Here is a 23,823-nt window from a genome sequence, read left to right as displayed (position 1 = left end):
TGTAAGTCGACGTCACCTCTTTTTTCAAACCCACTATTGCTCCCATCATTCCTATTTTCGACGTTCAATTCAGGTTATGCTCGATTTATTAAATTTGGTGACCAACTCGAATACACACCTATACAATACTGTGTTTTTCAACTTGTCATCTTATCTTTTTTAATCTACTTTTATCAATAAAACTTATTGCAATTTTGTCTTAAGATAAAAGTGAAACACTATAAAAACATTTTGCGATTAAGGCAGGGACCAGGAAACCTATTTAACTTATCAATCTAATTCACATTTAAAAAAATATTCTTGATTGATTAGGTAAGACTTTACCAAAAAAAAAGAAACAAAAGTCTTAACAACAACAATAAAAAGAAACTCATAAAGGTTATAAGGCTATTCAGCGATAAAACTTCATAGTCTAGTGTCATTTGTTTTCAAATAAAAACGTACACAAAATCAATTTAACATCAATATGAAATAAGAGATTTTAAAACTGACGACACACGTGCTGCAGTTGTGGCAGAGGCAGTCATTGGCCAACGTCAACAAACTTCAAGAAGACGACGATGATGATGATGATGATATGATGATGTGATAGTGATGGCTGTTCTTGTTTGTGGTGAGAAAAGCAGATGATAGATAAGTACTGATAAATCAATGAAACTATGAAACAAAAAATCCACAAACAGTTTTTATAGGTCATGAAAATAAATCATTAGGCAAAGTTACAAACAAAACAAATAACTACCTACTAGCAATAAATATATGTAATTTGTTGGATAAGTGAAAAGAATATCAAAATTTATTGCTTTGCAAACACAAAGCAGAGAAAAGCAATCCTATACCTGCGTCCTGTAAAAACAACAACACCCACCCATTCAGATGCATGCATCTTTTGCCAAACGCCAAGGCGACGTCAAAGTATCTCAGCCCCCTCCTTCTTTTGGCGCAGGAAACTTACATCCTTGACATAAGCAACTTATATAATAAATGGCAGAGTCGATGTTTTTTTGTTCTACCATCTATCTACTTTATAACTGAGCACTGAGAAGTAGTTTATTCCTCAGACTTAACCGAATATATGGCTTAAGCCTACTTTTAAACATAGGTGATGTGGATGTAGTCTGGTTATCTGCACAGACACACAGACCTGAATCCAGTAAAAACATTTTATCATGCATGTTTGTATGTCACTGAAACTGAGACTGCGACAGGGATCTCTTTTGGGTTGTAACAATTACAACCTTCTTTTTCTTTACTTAACCCTAACAAGACATGGTTTTGTTGGTAACGATTTTTGGGGAGGAATAGGACGAATAGTTTTGCTACCAGCGCATGAAGCATAAACCAATCTAACATCAATCAAAAACAAAAATATTGGTCTTGAGGTAAAATAGATTCCAGGAAATGATAACAATTCGAGATTTTGATTTTGTATTTTATTTTAAGCTCAATAGCACACACGGGGTAAAGAGAAAGGCAAAGGAGGGTGATCACATCCCCTTTTCTTGTCCAGTTTCTGTTTTTCTGTTTGCCCCTCCGCCCTCCGCCCGCAACCCGTAACCGAGAATGAAAATCGATCAAATTGAAGTTTTCATCGAGTTGTCCCTTTTTATCGAACGCACTCAGCTGGACTTTTGGAATGTTATTTGGCTTTTTCTGTCCAATAGACTTATATAGTGAAGGAGTGTGTATGTGCTTTTATTTTTCGTCTCTATGAACTATGAATATTTTTCTTTTTCGTATTTTTGTACTTACTATTCTTTGATTAGCATTTTTGCAGCACAAATTCACTGAATTTCTGGTGTGTGATGTGATGTGTGTTCTTTGAAGTGTATTTATTTCGAGACACTGACTATGCTTTATGGATTTAAGACGAGAGTTTCGATTTGGGCAGCGATATCCCGAATTTGGAATCTTTGTAGTGTGGTGTGGATTTTACTTTAAAAAAAAGAAAGGAGTTTTTCTTTTGTATTTATTCGCGGCCGCAGAAGAGACTTCTCGACGATCGAATACACATGGACCTTGCGGAGAAAATGACACGACGGACTAATGCAAAAGAGGAAAAAAATCGAATAAAGAAAACGCCAAAATGACAAAATGTCAAATTTTAGCGATATGAAGTTGGCTGTGGTTTTTGTGACATTTGCCAAAATGCCAAGTTTAAAGAACTTAATAGTCTGTTTGCACTTGATTGTAATAAAGTTCAAATTACAATCGACCACTGAAAAGAAAATTTACATATTATTTAAGGATTCTTCCACAGTATAAAATAAAGTTCGCAGTTAAGTCCGGTAGTACACAGCGTATGTATTTACCTAACCCATGGTTGCCACATTGTGCATCCGTGACCAAATTTGGTCATAATTTGTTGACTTGGTCAATGGTAATTTTTATTCCATTTGGTCATATTTTTCTGAAACGAAACAAAATGTTCGACAATTTAAGTATCGAAATAGTTCTTTTAACACACTCACTTGGCTTAACGGAAACAACGGTTTAACTTTATTAAAAATATGATCTGAATTGGACCTAGGGAACAGAGAGGATTATCTACGCATTACAGAAGCCCTAAAAATTCTCAAAATCGAACCTTACTACTTTTAATAAAATTATTGTAAGAACTTATATACTGTGATCTCATGTTAAAACGCTTTGTTTTTATATTTCGTCATCTTTATTCACTAAAAGTGAATGTGTCATGGAACTTATAGCCTTGATAAAGTTCCGAATAGTACAGATAATTGACAGTTAACAATTTTAAAAGTAGTATCACGAAGAGTTGTGGAAAATTGGAAAATATGTCAGTGATCAAAACGAAAATAGCTGGAGAAAGGATTAGATAAATAAGATCGAGCTTTTGGTACCATTAGGTAGTCCAATTTGAGTGGTAAAACAAGTTTACAGAGCTGGATATGTTTCAGGCCAATTTACTTCATTGAACCTATAACAAGAACTGTCCAACTAAGTCAGATAGTTGGAATACCATAGGAAAATCTTAAGAGGATTGTAGTTATGATAAAGCATCATACTTGTTTATTTCAAATTAAGAGCTCATCGTGATTAATAATATATAGAAAAAAACTATAACGAAGGAAAATTTGGAACTTGGAGTTTTTTTAGTGTGAAAGCCAACTAATTCGAAAAATTGTATGAAAAGTATCAAGCCATCGAATAGATTAAAATAATAAGTTTTTTAAAATGAATTAAAATAGGGTAGGAATTTTTAATTCAAATTTCTAAATAAACGAGTATAAATCCCGTCATTTGTATAGTAAGCGGCCTACGAGGTTAATATGGCCTATAACGGTATTTTCCAAACCGGAAGCCACAGCGAATACGAATTTCTCATTACGAACACGTTCAAGCTCATGTGAAGCAAGTCAATTCCGTTATAACCAGAGAAAATATTTTGTGGGCCATCAATATTTTTTCTCCATATAAATCCCCAGGCATGGATGGCATACTGCCAGTTATGCTTATGAAGGATGCCTCCTTCTTAAACATGTGCCCATATCGTGGAGACAGGTCAAAGTAGTTTTTCTCCCGAAAGTGGGTAGGTGAGGTCACGAATCCGCAAAGGATTTCAAACCAATAAGCTTAACATCTTTTGTGCTTAAAACCTTGAAGCGCAATCTTGATTACCATATTAGAGAAATCCTAGTTGGACGACCTCCCGAAAGCTCTCAGCATGCTTATCTTAAGGGCAAATCTATGGAGGCTGCCCTCCATGAGGTAGTGCGTACTGTAGAACAAACAATCCATTATAAAGAATTTACTCTTGCCACCTTCATAGACATAGAAGGTGCTTTTAACAACGTCCTTACCGAATCCATAGAAGAATCGCTCGTTAAGTTCGGTGTAGAAGACTTCATTCGAGAATGGATTATTTCCATGCCCAGTGGTAGGAAGATTCGAGCCACACTTGGCAATACAATCGCAACAAAACACGTGAGTAGGGGATACCCCAGCGTGTCCTTTCGCCTCTTTTAGGCTTCTGGTCATGGATACAATTCTCGTTAAATTAGAGAGATGTGGATTGAAGGCGGTATCCTATGCGGATGATTTGGTGCTATTAGTGTCAGGAAAGTACACCTCTGTGATTAGTTAAATCACGGAGTCAGCTTTAAAGAAAGTTAGCAGCTGGGAAACGAGTTGTGGACTAGTAAAGTTAACCAAAGTAAAAATGAACTCTTGCTCTTTACCACTAAAATTAAAGTAACTTCCTTCACGCTACCTCGACTCAACGGTGAAATCCTATCATTGTCTTCCAGTGCAAAATATTTGGGAGTTATACTCGCCCTAAACTAAACTGGAAACTCAATGTTGAACTACGGGTTAAGAATGCCTGTGTTGCCTTCTACGCCTGCAGAAAACTTTCGGCAAAAAGTGGGGACTTCAGTCGAAGATGATTTTATGAACGTACACAGCCATAGTACGTCCAAACTTAACATATGGGTCGTTTGTGTGGTGGCCTGCTCTTAGCAAAGCCTATAATATTGATAAGTTAAAGAAGGTTCAGAGAACAGCTTGCGTGGGAACCACAGGGGCCATGCGTACTTGCCCAACGGACGCATTAAACGTTATTTTGTATCTTCTACCAATCGTCCTTTTTATAAAATACATAGTTTCCGGCAGCGCTATTAGGCTGAAGGAATCAAACAGCTGGTTGTGAAAACCTTATGGTCACAGCAACACAACGAAATTGCTTCCCTCAAATACTATCTCGGTAGTCACTGACACTGCCCTCCTACTTTGAATCTTAGTAAGGGTTTTAAGGTTATTTTCCCATCCAGAGAAGATTGGGAGGATGACATCGTGTCGATAGGTTTCGACACAACCATCTTTACTGACGGCTCAGGGATGGAGTGGGGAGTTGGTTCTGGGATGTTTTCTAAGTCCCTAAATGTAGCTAAATCCTATAGGCTTTCTAGACTTTGCTAGCGTTTTTTCAGGCTGAACTGCTGGCAATAAGGGAGGCATGTAAGATTCTTAAACAAAGCCCAAATCAAAACCGAAATGCGGCTATCTTTACAGACAGTCAGGCAGCTGTAAAAGCCATTAACTCGGCCACATCCTCATCTAAATTGGTCCAGCAATGTCCCGATGAGCTTGCGAGCCTGAATATTAACCTCGGTGTCACCTTGATCTCGGTTCCGGGCCATAGTGGTATCGTGGGAAATGAACGGGCTGACGAGCTAGCCAGGCAAGGATCAGCCCTTCATAGCTCACTTGCGGAAATGGTTAACATTCCTCATGGTGCTATGAAGAGTAAAATCTTTTCTATCTACTAAACTGAATCAAACCGAAGGTGGAGCAATTTACCCAACTGCATTATATCTAGGAAGATATGGCCCACCTATAATAAAACCCGTACAAACGATCTTCTATGCAGACCAAGGCAAGACATAGCCAGGATTGTTTGTACTGGACATTGGCCTATAGGAGTTCATGCGAAGAAGTCGGGTATCTCCTACAACACATTTTGACGTAGTTGTAGTGACCAAAGAGAAAGTGAAACGATAATTCATTTCCTCTGCAAATGTCCTGCTTTGGCAAACACTAGAATGAAATACTTTGGTGAAGCATTCTTTCACGAACTTGATGAGCTATCTGAGACAAAGATTAGAGCCTAATCTTTTTTCTCAATGCGACAAAATGGCTCTAACATAAATCTATAAATCTTTCCCTTTCAATCAAAGGTCAAACGAGTTTTTGGTATCAAAACGGTGCACTATAGCGCTAATTGGATCTCAGGCTAGGTTACCTTGAGATCGCCATTTCTACCTACCTACGAACACGTTCAAACCGTTTTAGCCTCAGTCTTTCGTGCTTAATGTGGCGCGACGGTTGTGAAAGATATACGGGGCACTTTGTTTTTTTTTCTTTGGTTGTAATTTTTTGATAATGATGATCATGATTTAAAAAAAAGTTTTTATAGCCCACCCTGCGCCATATTTAACACCAGGTGGCCCAATTTTTTTTAATATGATTTATGAAGTTCATTTAAGTTTTTGTTTTTAACTTTTTGCTGTTTCTTTCTTTTATTAGTTAAAGATTTTAAAAGCTGAATTAAAAATGTTTTGTTAGACTGTTTAAAAAAAATAAATGATTGATGGTTTTACTTAAAAAAAAGTTAAGCGTGGGCCATATTTTCCGCACTGACTCCACGTATACCTTTTGTTCGATTTCTTGGTTTTCTTGCGTTGGGTTCCAAAGCAGAGTCTTAGCTTCACAATACCGTTAGGGAAGCTCGAGTGATAGGCCGATCGAACTCTGAGGAAACGCATTATTCGTTAACGGGAGGATTTATGTAAGTGATTTTTTACTTTTACATTGTGAAACCATCCCTTATAGTTCGAAAATCATTGTTAAAATATAAAAAGGACCTTTAAGTTATTAATTTAGGAAATTTAAGTATTCGATTACATTAGTTGATTATTTATTACATTAGTTAACGTTTACAATTTAATTTCTGTTTTAAAAAAAATTAGATACACAAATTATGACAATTTAACATTTATTACTAAAATTTGTTATATTCAAATTATATATTTATAAATTGGAAATTAATTTAAAAGAAAATAATTCTTTAAGTTATTAATATTTTTGTCCATCTTTGGTCCTGGCGTCTAGGCCAGCTTCATATCAGTCTTTTTGTTCTATTTTTGAAGTCAATTGTTCCAGTTCTATTGCGAATATTTTTATTTCGTGCCCTTTCACTTTGTCGTATGTTCGGAATTGTTTTTTCTATTTTGGGCTGAGATATCCTTAGCTGGTCAAGTGTTTTTGCAGCCAAGCTTATTGTTTGTAGTCCGTAAGAAAGGATCGGTAGAATAGCAGAACTTTGGCCCAATTGTAAAATATGTTTAAGATTCCTGAATTGTTTCTAACTATTTGTGATGAATCTTTTAATTTTTGGTCTTAAATGATTTTATTTTTCCCAAATATATGTAATCTTCTTCGTACTCAATTTTTTGTTTGGTCCAACGTAATATCATCTTTTGTGTGATTTGTCATGACTTAGTTTTCGATTTGTTTCTTTGAAGTCTATAATTTATGCACAAGAAAGTTAGTTTCGTGTGTAACTTTGGAAGAAATAAAAACTATATCGTGTGCAAATCCTAAATTGGTAAGAACTTGTTAATATATCCATACTTAATCTTCCAGGTTATTTTTTGGAAAATGTCTTCCAGAACTGAACTAAATAAAGGTGGTGAATATGGATCTCCTAGTCTCACTCGAATGTATTTACTCCATGGTTTATATTCGTGCTTTGTTATTTTTGTATATACAGTGGTGGGCAAGAATTAATCACACTTGTTAAAGAAAATAAAAACCATTTACTTTTTTTTAACATTTTCTTATTATGAAATTAGTTATATTTTATTTAGATTAAATACAGTGCCGCTCACTTGAATAGCACCCCCCCTTTAATTCGAGTTTAAAGCTCAATATTTTTAAAACAAGTAATGAAAATGACTCTTTTTTTCTTTTAAATCAATTTTATTAAGTTCTGTAAAAAAAGGGAAAGAATGGAATGTATATTTACAGTGGTTATTTTTATAGATATTTTAAAGTGATGTGACTCAAAAAATTTGAATCAAATTTTAGCTCACTTGAATAGCACCTCTTCATTTAAAATTAATTTATTAATATTTTCAAGCTTTTAAACAAATTTAAATTATAAGGAACACAATTATTAACATTAATTTTATGAATAAAAACAAAAATTAGTAATGGGTTGTCCCGCCTTTATTATAAATAACCTCATACATCCTGTTCGGTAGGGAATCATACAAGTTTTTGATATAGGACAGTGAAACCGAGGCCCAGCTACACTTAATGGCTTCTATTAGCTCATCTTTACTACCATATTGTTTCCCAAATTCATATACTTTTCGAGTAAGCCACCCCCAAACATTTTCGATAATGTTAAGGTCTGGCGAATATGGTGGCCAATCTAACAATGAGACATTTTGGCGCTCTAGAAATAGTTTTACTACTCTGGCATTGTGGATGGGTGCGTTATACTGCTGCAATTTCCATGACAAGTCACCAAACAATTCCTTAATCGAAGGAAAAACCTCCTCGAGTACCTCAATGTATGATTGCGCATTCATACGAGGAGTCAAAAACTGCAACTCCAAAGTTCCATAATAAGTAATGGCTTCCCAAACCATAACACCGCCCACTCGGCTGTGTAAACGATCCAAATAATGTTCCTCTTTCCGGAAATCATGGAAGTATAAGTTAAATCCATCAGACCCCTCTAAATTAAATTTTTTTTCGTCAGAGAAAACTACACGGTACCATTCCTTACTCCATGTCATGTTAGCACGACAGAAACTAAGGCGTTGCTCTTTACGGGACGGGTTAAGCGGTGGTTTTTTCTTAAGCTTTAATCTTTTTAAGTGTGTAGCATTAGAAATTACCCGTTTTACGGTAGATACCCTTGCTTTGACACCACTTTTTTCTTTTATTTTGGGGGCAGAATCATGCGAATTTGACGCGAGTCGCAGGATTGCTCTTTTGTCAGCAGCGCTAACGACACTAGACGTTCGGCCTTTCATATTTTTACCATAGCTGGACTCGTTCCGTAAAAATGTGGATATAACTTTGCGGCTTCGTTGCGTTTTTTTAGCTATTTGGTGAATAGACAGGCCACACTCGAGATAAGCTTTAATTTTAGATTTCTCGTTCTCTGCCAATGATTTACCACGACCCATTTTGACTGAAATTATCTTAAAATGACTAAAAGAAATGGAAAAATATTTTTTAATAACTACCTGGCTTGTAATCCACACGAAAACTGATAAAATAGGGGGTGGTGCTATTCAAGTGAACCTAAATAAAACCACGTTTTTCACAGTAGTTTCAATAAAGTTAACAAAAACTATATTTAACGGAACATTCCCAATGTATGAATTCGGTCACAGAGAGAGCAATTTAAGAGATAATTAAAATATACAAATATTGCAACGGTATACTGACTCAAAGACCCGAATTCTATACAGTTACATATTGCATAGTGAAGGCTATTCAAGTGAGCGGCACTGTATATTGATGAAGTCCTTTGTTTTCATAGGACTTCATCAAATATGTTTAACACCGGTAAGAAGAAAAAAGTATGGAATGTAGAAACATCAATTTTTCGTCTGGAAACGAATTTAGCACATTCAACAGTTTCTGGATAAAATTCTACTTACCGTTATCAATACTAAGTTTTTCTTAGTGTTTGGTAGGGAACCCTTAATTTTGACGTGCAAAATAAATTCTTCTTAGCAAACTTTCAACCAAAGCCTCACATCGTGAATTTGGAGTTGCATACCGAGCATTTTGAATCTCTTGCCACAATTGTGTTAAATTGGTTGTTTTTTGCTTAATGTGATGTTCAACATCATTCAATCGGGTTAAGATCGGGTGATTGTGCTGGCCACTTCAAAACGTCGATTTTATTCACCTCTAGGGCACACTTCACTAACTTTGAAGTGTGTTTAGTTTAGAGTTGTTGTCGTGCATGAAGCGCCATAATAACCGCAAATTGTCTTCTGCGTAGGGAATCATATGATCCAAAAGGATATCTCAGTACACGTTCTGGTCAAATTTGTTGTCAGTTTTTACGATGGGGCCAACGCCGTGCCATGAAAAACCAGCCCGGACCATTACGTTGCCCCTACCGTGTTTCACCGTCTTAATGGTGTACCTTGGATCATATTCCCTGTTTTTTGGACGCCATGCATATTTTTTCCCATCCGATCCGAATTTGTAATTTGGATTCATCGCTCCAGAACACGTTTTTCCAAAAACTAATTGGTTTGTTAAGGTGAGCTTTGGCAAACTGTAACCTAGATTTCAGATTTTTTTTGTTGATAGAAGCGGTTTTCTCTGAGCAACGCAACGGCGTCTTATGGTCCTTGAGGAAACATTTACTCCATAGTTCGTTTAAAGTTCGCTTCGAATGCCACTGGAGGTCAAAAATGGATCCTTGGTCAATAACCTATAAATAATTCTAACTTCATTTGTAGTTGTCTTTCTGGCCCGGAGGTTTTGTTTAACGTTTTCCATCACTCCAAACTTTTCGAAATGATAAAGATCATTATACACCAGCTTCCTGGAACATTCTAACAACTTAGAAATGTCTGTTACCGTCCGCCCTTGTGACTTCATTTTTTTTAAATTTAGTTTTAATATAGATCATTAAAGGAATATTTAATTGCCTCAAAAATTATTATTTTGTTTTAAGAAAACACAAAAATTAAAAATACACTCTTTGATTGCAAAACGGGCTAAATTTATGTCCAGCTAAAAACAACGCAAATCACAAACAATCTTCATTTTCGGCAAAACGTTATTTTACTATCATTTACATATTTTTATTACAATATAAGGTAGTTATAGTATCAACATAAAAATGAACCGTTTCCACCACTGTAATTTTAATCTTCTCTATTACTACTACTGGGTTTATGTTTTGATTTTTCAGGGAGGACCATATCTTTTCTTTCAATAGAATGTACATAAACCTTGTTGATTCACTGTCTGTAAGTGGTCTGTTATGACGAATTCTCCCCTAAATCTAGCTTGTTCTCTTGGTTAAATAAATAAATTAGGTGGCCCAAAAGTCCGTTGAGAACTAGGACCCAGTGACCCATAAATGTTTGTGAGTAATGTTGTCAGGGATGGAGGGGACCTAAAGTTTAAAGCCAAATCCGAACGACTAGTTTGAGAATGCACTTTTCATGACAAGAATTTGTCAAGTCGTCGCAAGATGCAGTACCCATGAAAAAAAACTTTAGGTGGCTCAGACGTTAATCAAACCTCTGGCCTGGTGGTCTTACGCACTAATCATCCCGCTACGAGTACTTCTCTTGGTTGTTTGCTATTGAAGTCTTCCTTGATGGCCCTGTAAAGCGTTCTGGAGTAGAGCTTGCAAATTGTTGAAATATTACTTCTAGGTCTATAGATATCAATAACACTCAATAAAGTGTCCAAAATCCTCTGTTAGCTTTTTATTCCGACACATTTAAAGGGGATGCGAGGAAGAGGAGATCCGAATATGATTATACTAGAATATTTGTTTTGGCACAACATTTACCTTATTTTATAGATTTTTTCTAATTTTACATCCAATGCAATCAAAACTAAAACAGTGTTTTTGTATAAAATAATAATAACAATAGTATCAAAAACTAGATGTTTTTGAGCTGTTGAAAAAACTTTTGAACCACCCCTAACAAAAACCCTCTCCCAAAAGTAGAAAGTTATGAGAGCTGGTTATAAAGCTTTTAATTATTCACGAGAACCATGGTTAGGTTAGTTTAGGTTAACGTGGCTGCGGATTTAGAATCCACACACTTAGGCCAAAAGAAAAGGCCCATTGTGATACCACATGAATCTATAGAGAATTACTTCTTGCTAGTCGAACCATTTTGAGCTTTTTATAAAGCGAAGATCATTTGATATCCTTTTTAGCTAGTTCAATGGGATTATCAAAAGAGTAGTCTCCCAGATGAAGTTTGGGTGAAGTGAAAGAGCAGGGTAAGTACAGAGAAGTTGAGAGATTGTTTCCTCTTCTTCTTCGTCCATACAGCTCCTGGAGAAGTCAGTTGAGGCTGCACCAAGTCGTATGGCGTGTCTAGAGAACCATACAGATCCTAAAATTTAAATAGTTTTGAATTTACTGAGAATAAAGGTCTCTTATCTCAATATTTTATTTAAATCCTATTTGTTGTCTTTTATCTTCTTGGATTATATGGTTTTTCAGCTCTTAATTAGAACACTTTCCGAAATTGAAAAGGAAATTCTAATTTAGATTAAAAAGTGTGATCACTGATCACCAAGCCATACAAAATACATCAAAATTAAAATGAAAAAAATGTTGTAATTTTTACTAGAGCATCAAATTGATTTTGATGTACAAACTGTTACATATTTACTGCCAGCTGATCGTCATTTCAAAAAAAAAATAATTAAGTAAATAGTTGGAATGATTTCAGGAGTAATATCTACTTTTATCGTTCTGGAAAGAATTATGCAAAACTCAACCGTCAACACTAGAGGCACAATCTTCCAAAGGTCCATCCAATTACTCGGATACGCAGATGATATCGACATAATTGGAAGATCAAAGCGTGATGTCAGTGGAGCGTTTTTGAGCATTGCGACGGAAGCGAAGAAGATGGGTTTAGTGGTCAAAGAGGGCAAGACCAAGTATATGCTGTCATCAAAAAAGGACACTGAACGACGACGTCTTGGACAAAACGTCACCATGGACAGCTATAACTTTGAGGTAGTTAAGGGCTTTGTCTGCCTAGGCACCGCTATTAATGCAGACAACGACACCAGCGCTGAAATCAAACGAAGAATAACTCTTTCAAATCGCTGCTTCTTTCGACTTAGAAGGCAATTGAGAAGTAAAGTCCTCTCTCGAGCATGTAAAATCACCATCTATAAGACACTCATCATCCCGGTTCTCATCTATGGCGCTGAGGCCTGGACCCTGTCAAAGAAAGATGAAAGCGTCTTAGGATGCTTGGAGAGAAAAATTCTTCGGGTGATTTTTGGTCCCGTACGCATAGATAGAGAATGGAGGAGAAGATATAACGACGAACTGTACTGCGACACTGACCTAGTTAGCAGAATTAAAGTCCAACGGCTTAGATGGCTGGGTCATGTAGAGCGGATGGACATCAACGCTCCAGCCCGGAAGGTCTTCGAATCCAATCCCGAGGGACGGCGCTGGAGACACTTGTTGGTTGAGGCCTAGGTCCGCCCCGGACTGTAGCGCCACCTTAAGTAAGTAAGTATCAACTTTCATATAAGTTTGGGCTTGGATGCAATTTCATTGATGACAATTTTAAAATAGAAAAAAAATAAAATAATCCATAATCGAAGGCATATGAACAGTATGGCTTAAAAATATCATTCCTCGGTACCAAATAAATTTCAAAATTAAAGTAATGTTTTCAAGGCTGCAAATAATTCCAACAATAAATCAATAACTAAATTCCAAACAATTATTATTATTCATATCCTTTTGCATTTGGGTTGTTTGTTGGTATTTTTTTTTTGTTTAATAAATTTTATTTCATGACAAAAGGTGGGAAAGCTTTACATTGTTTTTTGTTTTGTTTTTATTTTTTTAGATGTTTTTTTTATTTTTATTTATTATATTTATTTATCTAATAAAATATTTTAGAAATAAATATTAAATTAAAATTGTAAACGATGGCAACAACACAGGATTAAAAAATAAAATATTTTTTTTTATTTTTTTGTTTCTTTTTAAAGCTCAACTGTTTTTTTTTTGTTCATCTCTTTAGTTTTCATGAATTTGCATTTCAAGTTCAACATCTGCTAAATTAACTTCACGTAACGAATTTATAAACATATAACGAGAAAAATAAATATAAAGCCATCGGAACCATTTCATTTGTGAGTTATGTTCTCGCATAGCATGACGAATAATTGATGCTTCCTTCCAGCTTAAAATGCACCTTGAATTTCAAATGTAAATAAAATATAAACAATTTTAATTACTTTATTCAAAATCTTTTAAATTTAACTTACCAGTGCGTCGACATTAAGCATGTACACAGTAAATCAAAAATAGATAAATATTTTCTTAAAATATTCACAGAGTCGAGGGTGTAAAATTTACATTCTGAAATAAACAAAATGATAAAATATTTATATTTAGAGATCCATTGCGTTTGTTTTGGTATTTGTTTATTATTATGCTAAAAAATATATGACAGTTTAAGGGGAAAACAATTGTTGAAAAAATGAGAAATGGATGGTTTATGTTTACAAAATTTAAAGAAAAAAGAAATGGTAAAAATCATAACTCACTTCGCTTTGATTAATAATAACATAGTATACACTCTCATATTTATTAAGTTCTATTATATCATTACCATTTATAATTCATATAAAATCAAACGATGTGTTATTAATTGTAAGTTCTATAAGTCTCAAACAGGTAAGACCGTCCATGGCCATGGGTTTGTCAATCAATGAAGTACGTAACATCGCTTTTTTCGAGGCAGTGAATAACACAATTGGATTCTTATATTTTGTAGCAATTTTAGGAATTGGATTGAAAGTTGGATCACCAATTATTCTACTGTGTTATTTAAATCTTCCTAAACTATGCACCGGTACACGTTTCAATATCAAAAGAATTTACAGCAAGCTTCAAACCACGATCAGAGGCTCATCATAAGTGCATGTGTAAGTTGTTAGTAAGATAATAATACAATTAAAGCCTAACACACGCACAAAATACAAAACATAATTAACATTTAACCTGAATTAAAACAGAACAACAAAAGATAAAATAAAGACGTTTACGATAGTGGAGCATACTTGAGTGGCATATTCAAGATGAGGACGAACATGGCAATTGTACAAAAAAAGAGTAACATAGGGATCATTGAACTCCTTTGCCCAGCGTTTTATAAAACCAAGCATAGAACTTGCCTTATTGACAATAAAATTAATGTGATGTGTAAACTCTAAGTTGGAACTGAAATAAACACCTGTTATATGCAATAATCAAATACACTAACGATTCGTTTTTTAGTTAAAGTTATCGTCTAGCATTTTAAAGGGTTGAGGGCAAGGCTATTTTTCCGACACCAAAATGTGAAACTATCAATGTCGGCTTGTAAAAGGATTCGATCATGGGTGGACTTTATAATATTAAAAATGTTCATTTCATCAACAAAAATCAGAACTTCACTTGAACGTAGACATGACAATACGTCTTTAATAGACAGAATGAACAGAAAAGGACCAAGATGGCTTCCCTGGGGAACAACAGATTGAGCAACAAAAGGTTCTGAAAGACAATTTCTAAATTTTACCTCATAGTATCTGTTTTCAAGGTACGATTTGATCCAACCTACGAAAAATGGTCGAAAACCAAGAGCTCTGAGTTTAATTAAAATAATTCCGTGGCTTAGTTGGTCAAAAGCTTTAAAAATTCAGTGTATACACAGTCAACTTCATAACCTTGTTCTTAAGCGTTTGAACATATGTTTGAGAATGTGAGGAGATTAGTAACGGTTGATCTTTTTTTTCACAAAACCATGTTGCTGTTCGCAAATGAGATGCTACACTTTCACAAACAATTTAGGAATTCTTGACGCAATTATGTATTTTGACATAAAAGTTTAAAGGAAAAACGTTTTTATACCATTTATTCCGATGATAAATTCTCCCATACCATTTTAAGGACTACTATTTAGCATTTACGATGACTTGAAATAAGCATCAAGACCGAACAATGTATATTTTTGCGGCTTAGAATTAGAAAACCCATGTTTTTCCGATAAGCAATTATAAATGTACTGTTTACGAGTAGGAAGACCATCAAATTAACAAAGGACCGATTGACCAAAAATATAGTACACTGATTGTTGTATTTTTATTCATTTCAACCAATGATTTATTAGATTAAAGATAGTTAGAGTATATATGCAATGTTAATTTTGTGTTAAATGTTGTCATTTAAATCCTTAATAAATCATATAACGCGTTTTATTTCGATTGTACATTTATAGTGGACACGGAAATAGAAATTGGTGTTTTAATTTGCTAATCAAAGCTTGCAGGCGACAAAATTAATTACAAAATACTTGCAGAGGAGTTCTACTCCCTCTAAGAAGGAGCTTCATAAACGAGATAAAAATATTTCGAAATTGATAGAACAATAAAATGTTAGCGAATAATAGTGTACAATGCCATTAATCTGGTTAAGGCACCAATTCTAAGCTAACAATAAAAATCGCAAGCTATTCCCTCTCAAAACTCTCATATGTTAAGCTTCTGTTATTCAAATTATATTATTAGTGTTGATACAATTTGATTCCTATTTATTTCAGTTATGATATCAGCTGGTGGTGGGTTTGGTTTGAGTGATATGGATGAAAATTTATTTCGAATGATTCGGGTATTGCGTTCGCGAGAAAAAGGTTTGCATATTGTACACCTTAATGCTCAAAGTTTGAGTCCAAAATTGGACGAATTTCGGTGGTTGTTTATTAACTCACAGGTTGATGTGATATGTATCTCAGAAACTTGGTTCAACTGTAAGTTTCCTAGTTCGGTGTATGATATTGAGGGCTACAAACTCTTCCGTAGTGACAGAATCGGTCGAGTAGGTGGGGGTGTTGCTGTTTACTTGCGTAATGGAATAGGATATCAAGAAGTTAATTGTGGAGTAGAGAGTGTTATGCTAGGGGTGATTTATAGACCTAACAAAAACACTGAATTCGATACAGTAATTAATACATTAGAAAAATTTTCTTTCTATGCTCCTAATATAGTTTTGTGCGGAGATTTAAATTGCAATTTGTTAGATATTCGTTCGTCAGCTACTATGACTGATTATCTTAAAAGTTTAAATCTTCTACCTGTTAATGTTACGTCGGCAACTCACTTCGCTAAAAATCATACCCCTACTCTTCTCGACGTATTCTTTGTTAGTGATATCAAGAAAACTCTTTTCTATAACCAACTAACTGCCCCGGGTTTCTCATGTCATGATATGATCTTCTTAACCTATGATATTCAATTGGACGTAACAGATGCAGTCATAAGATATAGAGACTTTCAGACCATAGATTACCATAGTTTAAGTTATGATGTACAAAGTACACAATGGGAATATATTTATCAAATGCAATCTGTGCACCAACAGGCAGAGTTTTTCCAAGAAAATCTAAACAACCTTTATGATCGTCACGTACCCATGAAATATAAGGTAATTCGAAGTAATTCTTTGCCATGGTTAAATGCTTCTATAATAGATTTGATTAAAAAACGAAACAATGCGTTTATTCGTTGGAAGCGTTATAAACTAGCAATTTTTCATGATATCTTTCGTTATTTCCGAAATTTAGTAGTTTCTCGCATTAAAACGGCTAAGAGACGCTATTATGAAAATTTATTGAACCCAGATAACCAATCTGGGAATAACCTTTGGAAAAACTTGCGTAAATTGGGCAATGGTAAACGAATTTCTGAACCTAATTCTAACATAGACTGCAACCAACTCAATGCCCAGTTTGTGTCTTTATCTGTTCCCAAAACACGTAGTTCAATTGACTCTCTGCATATGATGTTTCGAGTAATGAAATTGACGACCCTGAACAAAGTTTTAACTTTACTCGTTTCACAGAAGAAGATATCGTCGAGGCAATGCTGTCCATTAAATCAGGCGCGGTAGGCATAGATGGGATAAATCCGAAGTTCTTGAAAATTGTACTTCCTCATATTCTAAAATACATAACTCATTTATTTAATTCTATATTAACTAGTTCTGAGTATCCGAGAATATGGAAATATACTAAGATACTTCCTATCCCTAAGACTTTAAACTGTGCTAACCCAGAATATAGGCCTATTGCTATCCTGCCATTCCTATCCAAAGTCTTTGAAAAACTACTTTTAAAACAGATGCAAGGACACCTAACATAAAATAGCCTGCTAGATACAAACCAATCCGGGTTTCGGGCAAAAAGAAGCTGTAAAACGGCGCTTTTACTTGTTGTTGATGATATACGCAGAGCGATGGACATGAATCGTGTTACATTCTTAACATTGCTAGATTTTTCAAAAGCGTTTGACACAGTCGATCATTTTGTGCTGTGTCAAAAACTTAAGTATGATTTCAAATTCTCTCGTTTTGCGGTGAAACTTCTGCACTCATACTTATCTAATCGACAACAATGCGTTGCTGTAGGAAATCAGACATCTTCATTTCTGACAGTCCCAGCAGGGGTCCCTCAGGGTTCTATTCTTGGACCTCTATTATTTTCACTTTACGTTAATGAGCTTCCTCGACTGGTTAATTCTTGTAAAGTTCATATGTTTGCTGATGACGGCCAATTATACTTGGACACTTCTGTAGATAGCATAAGAAATGCTATTAACTATGTTAATGAGGATCTAGTAGTTATACAACAGTGGACTCTCAAGCATAACCTCACCCTTAATCCAAGAAAATCTAAAACTTTGTGTATTTACAAGCGCGCCCTTGATAAGTCAAGCTTTCCACCGGTTCTGCTGGGTGGTTTAGTTATTGAATTTGTAACGTCTGCTAGGAATCTAGGTATTATTTTTAACGAGACTTTAACATGGAATCACCATGCAGCTACTACAATTGGCAAGTTATATAGTGCTCTGCGTCTACTGTGGACATCCCAAAGGTTTGTTCCTGTCAGTAGTAAGATGTTGCTTGTAAGATCTCTTCTATTACCTATTCTGCTGTATGGATGTGAAGTGTGGTGTAGCGTTGACTCAAATACAAGGCGAAAACTTAATGTTATATACAACAACTTTGCCAGATACATCTTCAACATAAGATATTACGACCATATTTCAAGTTATTCTAAACAAATAATGGGTCTGACTTTTGATAACCTTATAAAATTTAGAACTCTCATTCAGCTGCACAGTATTTTACAGTCTCGTCAACCTGATTATTTGCACAACCGATTAACTTTTTCAAATTCGCTAAGAACTGTCGTACTGATCCAGCCAAGATTTGCTTGTCTGCAATCTGAACGTACATTTTTTGTCCATGCCACTCAATTATGGAACTCACTACCTATTACAATTAGAAGAATAATTAACACAAACGCATTCAAAAATCGTCTTTTGACGCATATGACCAATGATGCTTAGGGTTATTATAACTAATTAATAAAAAAAAAAAATTAAATTAAATATTGTAAACTATAGTTTTAAAATTGTATTTTTAGTATCTACTAAATTTAAAATTCTCGAACGCTCTAATATATTTTATAGAGCTTTCACAAATAATAAGGTTGTAATCTTAATGTGAATTATGAATTAATAAATATGAATATATGAATAAAACTTTAATAAACCTTGACAGCAGATCCATCGTAAGAAACAGAAAAAGTCCTAGCCCAATGATTTTAAATCTCCCTGCATCATTAAGGTTGGAAGTTGTAGGAAATATAATGCTAATCTATCCAAAAAAAGTCTAAAGACGATGCTAAGTTATACGGACGCGTTAAAAGAAAAAATCTTTACTTTCCTAAAAAAAATATTAGGGCTGAATTGCTATTTGACTTGAACTTATCTCAAATTAGATCTTACATTTTAAAAATGTTCCTGGGGATGAAATAAAAATTACTGCATTAAACCAGATTTTAAAAAGAATATATATGTTCATACCTTGACATTAAAAAAAAAACACGATGGAACCATCCTCGTTCGAGTCAATGTCAGTCAACTGGATTTTAATGCATGAAAAGGTGGCCAGTGATGTACTTTACCAAAGAAATCATGCATGTTCTAAGTTGGCTAGTGCAAAGTCTTCATTTTAAACCTTTGATAACTTGTGGGGTGATTTAAAAGCTAAGATCAAAAATCAAATACGTAATTTTTACCGCGTTAATTGTTTAATAGTATCTTTATTTCCAAATTTTGGCTTTGCCTTTTACACAAAAATTTGCTGTTGTCTCTTAGACTATAAAAGTCTCCACAGTAGTTCAAAGTCAAGTCAGGTCTCCTAACTACAATTTTTATCTGTTTAGACGAATAAAAATGGGTTTGTTTTAGAACCTACAAAATATTGTTAACTTAACAAGGCCGCTAGTAGCGGCGAAAGCCTACATATAAAGACCATCTTTTATTTATTTTAAGGCATGTTCAAGAGAACGTTGAACAATTTCTTTGCTCCCTGACTCAAGTCAAGTCAACTTATGTCACAATGACAATCGATCATATTTTTGCATTCAACTGAAAGCTGAATTGTATTACTCTATGATTTATTTATTTTCTGCACAGTTCCATTTAATATTTTGTGAAAAGGGTTCCTTGTAAAATTTAAAAATAAATAAGTAATATTTCTTTACAATACAAAATGCAAATCCTGATGGACTTGTATTTTGCTTGAGGAGTGTTTTATAGACAATAATTTTTTTTTTTAAGTTTTTGTACGATGAACTGAGTGTAGAGGTTAGTGAAGTAAATTCCCAAGTGACTTTGTGCCATTTAAAAAACTAACTTGCTGCCAAAATGTACGTTCAAAGAATGTTGGTAACTGGAAATGAAGTCCTTTATATTATCTGAACCTGCCCATCGTCGGCTCTAATTGCTATTAAAAAATAAAATAAAATAAGAAAGCTTTAGTGAAAACTGAAGTTAGAGGTTGATTGACTCTTGTTTGAGACAACAATATTGTTTCAATTTAGGAGTTCTATACTCAAGCGATTTGTAATTATATCAAAGAAATTCGAGGTGTTGATTCAGACTTTGACCAGGCTCTACTAAAGACTCATATAATTTGTGAGAGAAAAAATGAAAAACGATTGGCCTTGGAAGACTTTCAAAGGCAGTGTTTCTTATTTAAACATTTTCTGGGGCAAAATAACACTAACATATAAGTTTGAGACAGCTTTAACTTTATATAAGTGAAAATGAATTGAAGAAAGCGTTTTCATATGTTGGGGTTGCTTTTTAAATATATAAGTGTGCACTGCAGTGAAACATTTTAGTGCAAAAAGATCGTTTTCCCTATTGAAACGAATAAAACCTAATTAAGTTCTCGCATTAGCAAAGAACGCCTAAATAGTTTAGCTTTATTAAATATGGAAGCTTAATCTTTTGTCAATTAATTTTGAAACCAATATTCACACAGACAAAAAATTTTAAAATATCAAATGTTATGCATGTTCTTAATTCTAAACGGCAGCAAAGTTTATCACCCTGTGCCTCAAATCCTGAGATACGCCTCTGCCCCAGCAGATTCATTATGAATGTATATATCTAGGAATAATAAAAGACAATAAAACCAAACCTTTCTTTAACAATAAAAAATAAATAAAAAAATATAAATTGGGTGGCGCAACAGTCCGTTGAGAACTAGGGCCTAGTGACTTACAACTCTCAACCGTTCCTTTGTGCGAGTAATATTGTCAGGAATGGAGGGGACCTACAGTTTGTATGCCGAATCCGAGCGGCTAATTTGAGAAAGCACTTTTTCATGACAAGAGTTACTCGTGGATAATTTGTCAATTCCTCGCAAGAGGCAGTAACCGTGAAAAGACTTTAATTGGCATAGGCAGGGATCGAACCCAAGACCTCTGGCATGACAGTCCAACGCACTAACCATGATGCCACGGGTACTACTTTTCTTCTTCTTTAACTATAACAAAACTAAAAATAACTAATGACAGTACTAAAAATACAAAATAACATGAACCACACGTGATATAATAAGACTTAAAGTTAATTCTTAATTGATAAACTTTAAAAGGGGCAATTAAGTTGTTAAGCTGGTTGGTATGTTAAACAAAAAAATTAAAAACTTACCTTTGGGTAATAAATTTGCTAAACATAATGATGCAGTTGCATAATACACGGCACAATGATTCGGATGGTGACTAACTCCATCCCGATCAAATGTGAATATCGCTTGAATATCAAGACTCTCAACCGTATTCAACACTAAAGCAGCAATGGACTCGGTTTTCCATTCGATATTAGGATCGTCTGGCAAATGGGTAGCATTCACAAGGATAACATTTGATGCAGGTATGCCCAGGAGTTGACATGAACTCCACAATTCATCTCGTCTTACATTGCCTAGTTTCTCAAAATTACCTGCCATCAATGAAAAAAAAATAATAATACAATTTATATTTTCTTCCCATAATTGTTTCTTACCATTGGACAAACAGAGAACAAAAGGTTGGCAGTCCAAGCGTTTGGTTAAGGCCAAAATAAGTGGCCCAAAGAACATGCATTCATCATCCGGATGGGACGTTACAAACAGCACACGCTTATTAGCGGCGGGTTTGCTAGGCAACCGAATGCTTTTGATGACTTTCAGCAGCCGCAAGAAACGGCTGCCAGTCTCAAGAAATGTCAATTTGTAAAGCGACAGGCATACTAACAAGTACACCAAAATCAAATAAATAATATGCTCCAGGGCTTCTGTTGATGTGGCTAAAACAAACGAATAAACGGACTTAAACGATAAATCGCTCAAAAGTTCGCTCAGATCTGTTGAGCCGCTGCTAGCGCTGGTACTACTGCTAAAACTACTTCCACCAGATCCAATATAGCTGAGCCAGGAAAATTTCATTTCATTTTATTAATCAACAATCGATGGATTGTTTTGTTTTATTTGGATGGATTTTAGCTGCATTAATCTAGATTGTTGTTTTGTTTTTATTTTTAGTGCTATTTTTATTTTTTGTTTTCTAATTTTGTGTTGAAAAGAAATTTTGAAATTTTGATGATGTCCTTAAGACCCCACATTTACTACAGCTGGCGTAGGCAGCATGTAGGAATTCTTGAAATTGTCAGCAAATATTAAATTATTTGGCATTTCGTTTATGCAGATTGTTGTGATTTGTAATTAAAATAAAAATGAATTAGTACGTAGATGGTTGGGTAAATTTATTTAATTAATTTGTATTATTATTCACCTGAGTAAAAGCAGAAAAAATATTTTGGTCCGAAAAACGGGGGAAAAAGAACAGTCACGATGACATTTTATTTGACGTTTTGAAATGTTGACAGTTTCATCTAAAACTATAGGCTAGTTCAGAGCATGAGATCTTAAACACAGAAATGGATTATGTTTTATAATTGTTTTAAAGTTTATATTTTGGCTAAACTTTCCTTTAAGGGCGGCGGACGAATTTCAACATGCGGATTATTTTGTCGTTTTGCGTTGTTTTTTTTTTGAGTAATACAATTTAAGAAGAGTATTAGTCTAGGAACCGGCAGCAAATTTTGGGAGTGGAGTGATAACCAAAATATTTATACATGTATGTCAAATTCAACCGTCTGGCGTTCGAAAATGGTTGTTTTTCGATTTTGGGGTCGAAGTAATAACCACTTAAATGGATATATAAACAGGGGGTGCCCTGATGTCAACAAAAATTTTGTTTTAAGCCTTCCCCTTACCAGTCGGTCGCCAAAATGCTCGAAAATCATCTTTTTGGTTCGAAATGATAACCACATGAATGATACATACAAAAATCAGAAAAATTCCCCTGACTGTAAAAATGTAATGTGTCCAAGACGTTTTACTTTCAGCCTTCCCCTTGCCAGACGTATTTTAATACTTTTTCCTATTAACCATAACCAAAACATTATAATCCAAAATATCAAGACGAATTCCCCTGATTCTAAAAATGCGTGTCCAAGACGCATTTTAACACTTTTTAAAAGCACTTTGTTATTAGTTATTCCTAAAAAAAGCACTCGAATTTTATGAGTGATACTTTATTATATAATTATTCAATAAAATTCGAGTGGTTAAATTTTTGTATATTGCATCCTTAGTGGAAAGCCAACCCAAGATTTTTATAAAATGTCCATATGTGAATGTTACTAGGCTTCTGTTTGTTGACGCTTAAATTTCTTTCGAGAACACATTAAAAAGAATTAAATGTTTCCTTTTTTTGAATGATTTTGAAGCTTCAAAAACATTTTCAATGAATGGGCTGGTGATTGATGACGTCATCGCCACACTTAAACCCATGTACATCCATTGTGATACCCCAAAGTATTAACATTCTATGAATTGTATTGTTCAAGCCATTTAAAAGCTTTGATGAAGGCTAATAGACGGTTTAATGAAAAGCCTACCAGTTCTTCAAGATTATTAAAGAAGTTTCTGCCTAAGAGCTTGTTTCTAGTGTTGATTAAGAAGTTGGCAGCATCTTCCTCATCATTGCCGTTGAACGTATTATCGATGGTAAGCCGCATTTTTTTGTATGGTAACCCAATAGGTTCTGACATGTTATTATGTTCAAAATCAATCGTAGA

The 23,823-nt window shown here is 34.5% G+C and overlaps 2 protein-coding genes across 4 annotated transcripts in view; both read right to left on the bottom strand.

Annotated features, from left to right (window-relative positions):
* LOC129940063 (phosphatidylinositol transfer protein alpha isoform) overlaps window positions 1-2,061 on the bottom strand; it is a 32,635-nt gene extending 30,574 nt beyond the window's left edge. For both annotated transcript variants that reach the window (XM_056048293.1, XM_056048292.1), the window contains exon 1: window positions 1,753-2,061. In XM_056048293.1, coding sequence (XP_055904268.1) covers window positions 1,753-1,769 — 17 coding nt within the window. In that variant the 5' untranslated portion in view covers window positions 1,770-2,061. The remainder of the gene's footprint in view (window positions 1-1,752) is intronic.
* Window positions 2,062-13,013: 10,952 nt separating this feature from the next.
* LOC129940059 (N-acetylglucosaminyl-phosphatidylinositol de-N-acetylase) lies at window positions 13,014-22,604 on the bottom strand. 2 transcript variants are annotated; one of them, XM_056048285.1, is made up of 4 exons: window positions 22,473-22,604; window positions 21,352-22,336; window positions 13,567-13,660; window positions 13,014-13,493 (listed from the first exon to the last, which is right to left on the bottom strand). In XM_056048285.1, the coding sequence occupies exons 2-4, from the start codon at window positions 22,124-22,126 to the stop codon at window positions 13,316-13,318; spliced, it is 1,047 nt and encodes a 348-aa protein (XP_055904260.1). In that variant the 5' UTR covers window positions 22,127-22,336; window positions 22,473-22,604; the 3' UTR covers window positions 13,014-13,315. The 2 variants fall into 2 exon arrangements, with proteins under 2 accessions (XP_055904260.1, XP_055904261.1); XM_056048286.1 differs by lacking the exon at window positions 22,473-22,604 and having other exon boundaries at window positions 21,352-21,642; window positions 21,706-22,460.
* Between the last annotated feature and the right edge of the window lie 1,219 nt (window positions 22,605-23,823).

The sequence above is a fragment of the Eupeodes corollae genome, chromosome 1 (assembly GCF_945859685.1).
Source record: "Eupeodes corollae chromosome 1, idEupCoro1.1, whole genome shotgun sequence".
Taxonomy (NCBI): Eukaryota; Metazoa; Arthropoda; class Insecta; order Diptera; family Syrphidae; genus Eupeodes; species Eupeodes corollae.
This window is presented reverse-complemented; position numbering and strand designations above follow the sequence as displayed.

Coding starts and splice junctions, on each gene's coding strand:
- LOC129940059 (XM_056048285.1), bottom strand. CDS start 22,126: ATGAAATTTTCCTGGCTCAGCTATATTGGATCTGGTGGAAGTAGTTTT. Junction 13,661..21,351: donor AGCAAATTTATTACCCAAAG/GTAAGTTTTTAA, acceptor TGTTTATTTCAG/AATGTAAATTTTACACCCTC. Junction 13,494..13,566: donor TGCTTAATGTCGACGCACTG/GTAAGTTAAATT, acceptor TTGAAATTCAAG/GTGCATTTTAAGCTGGAAGG.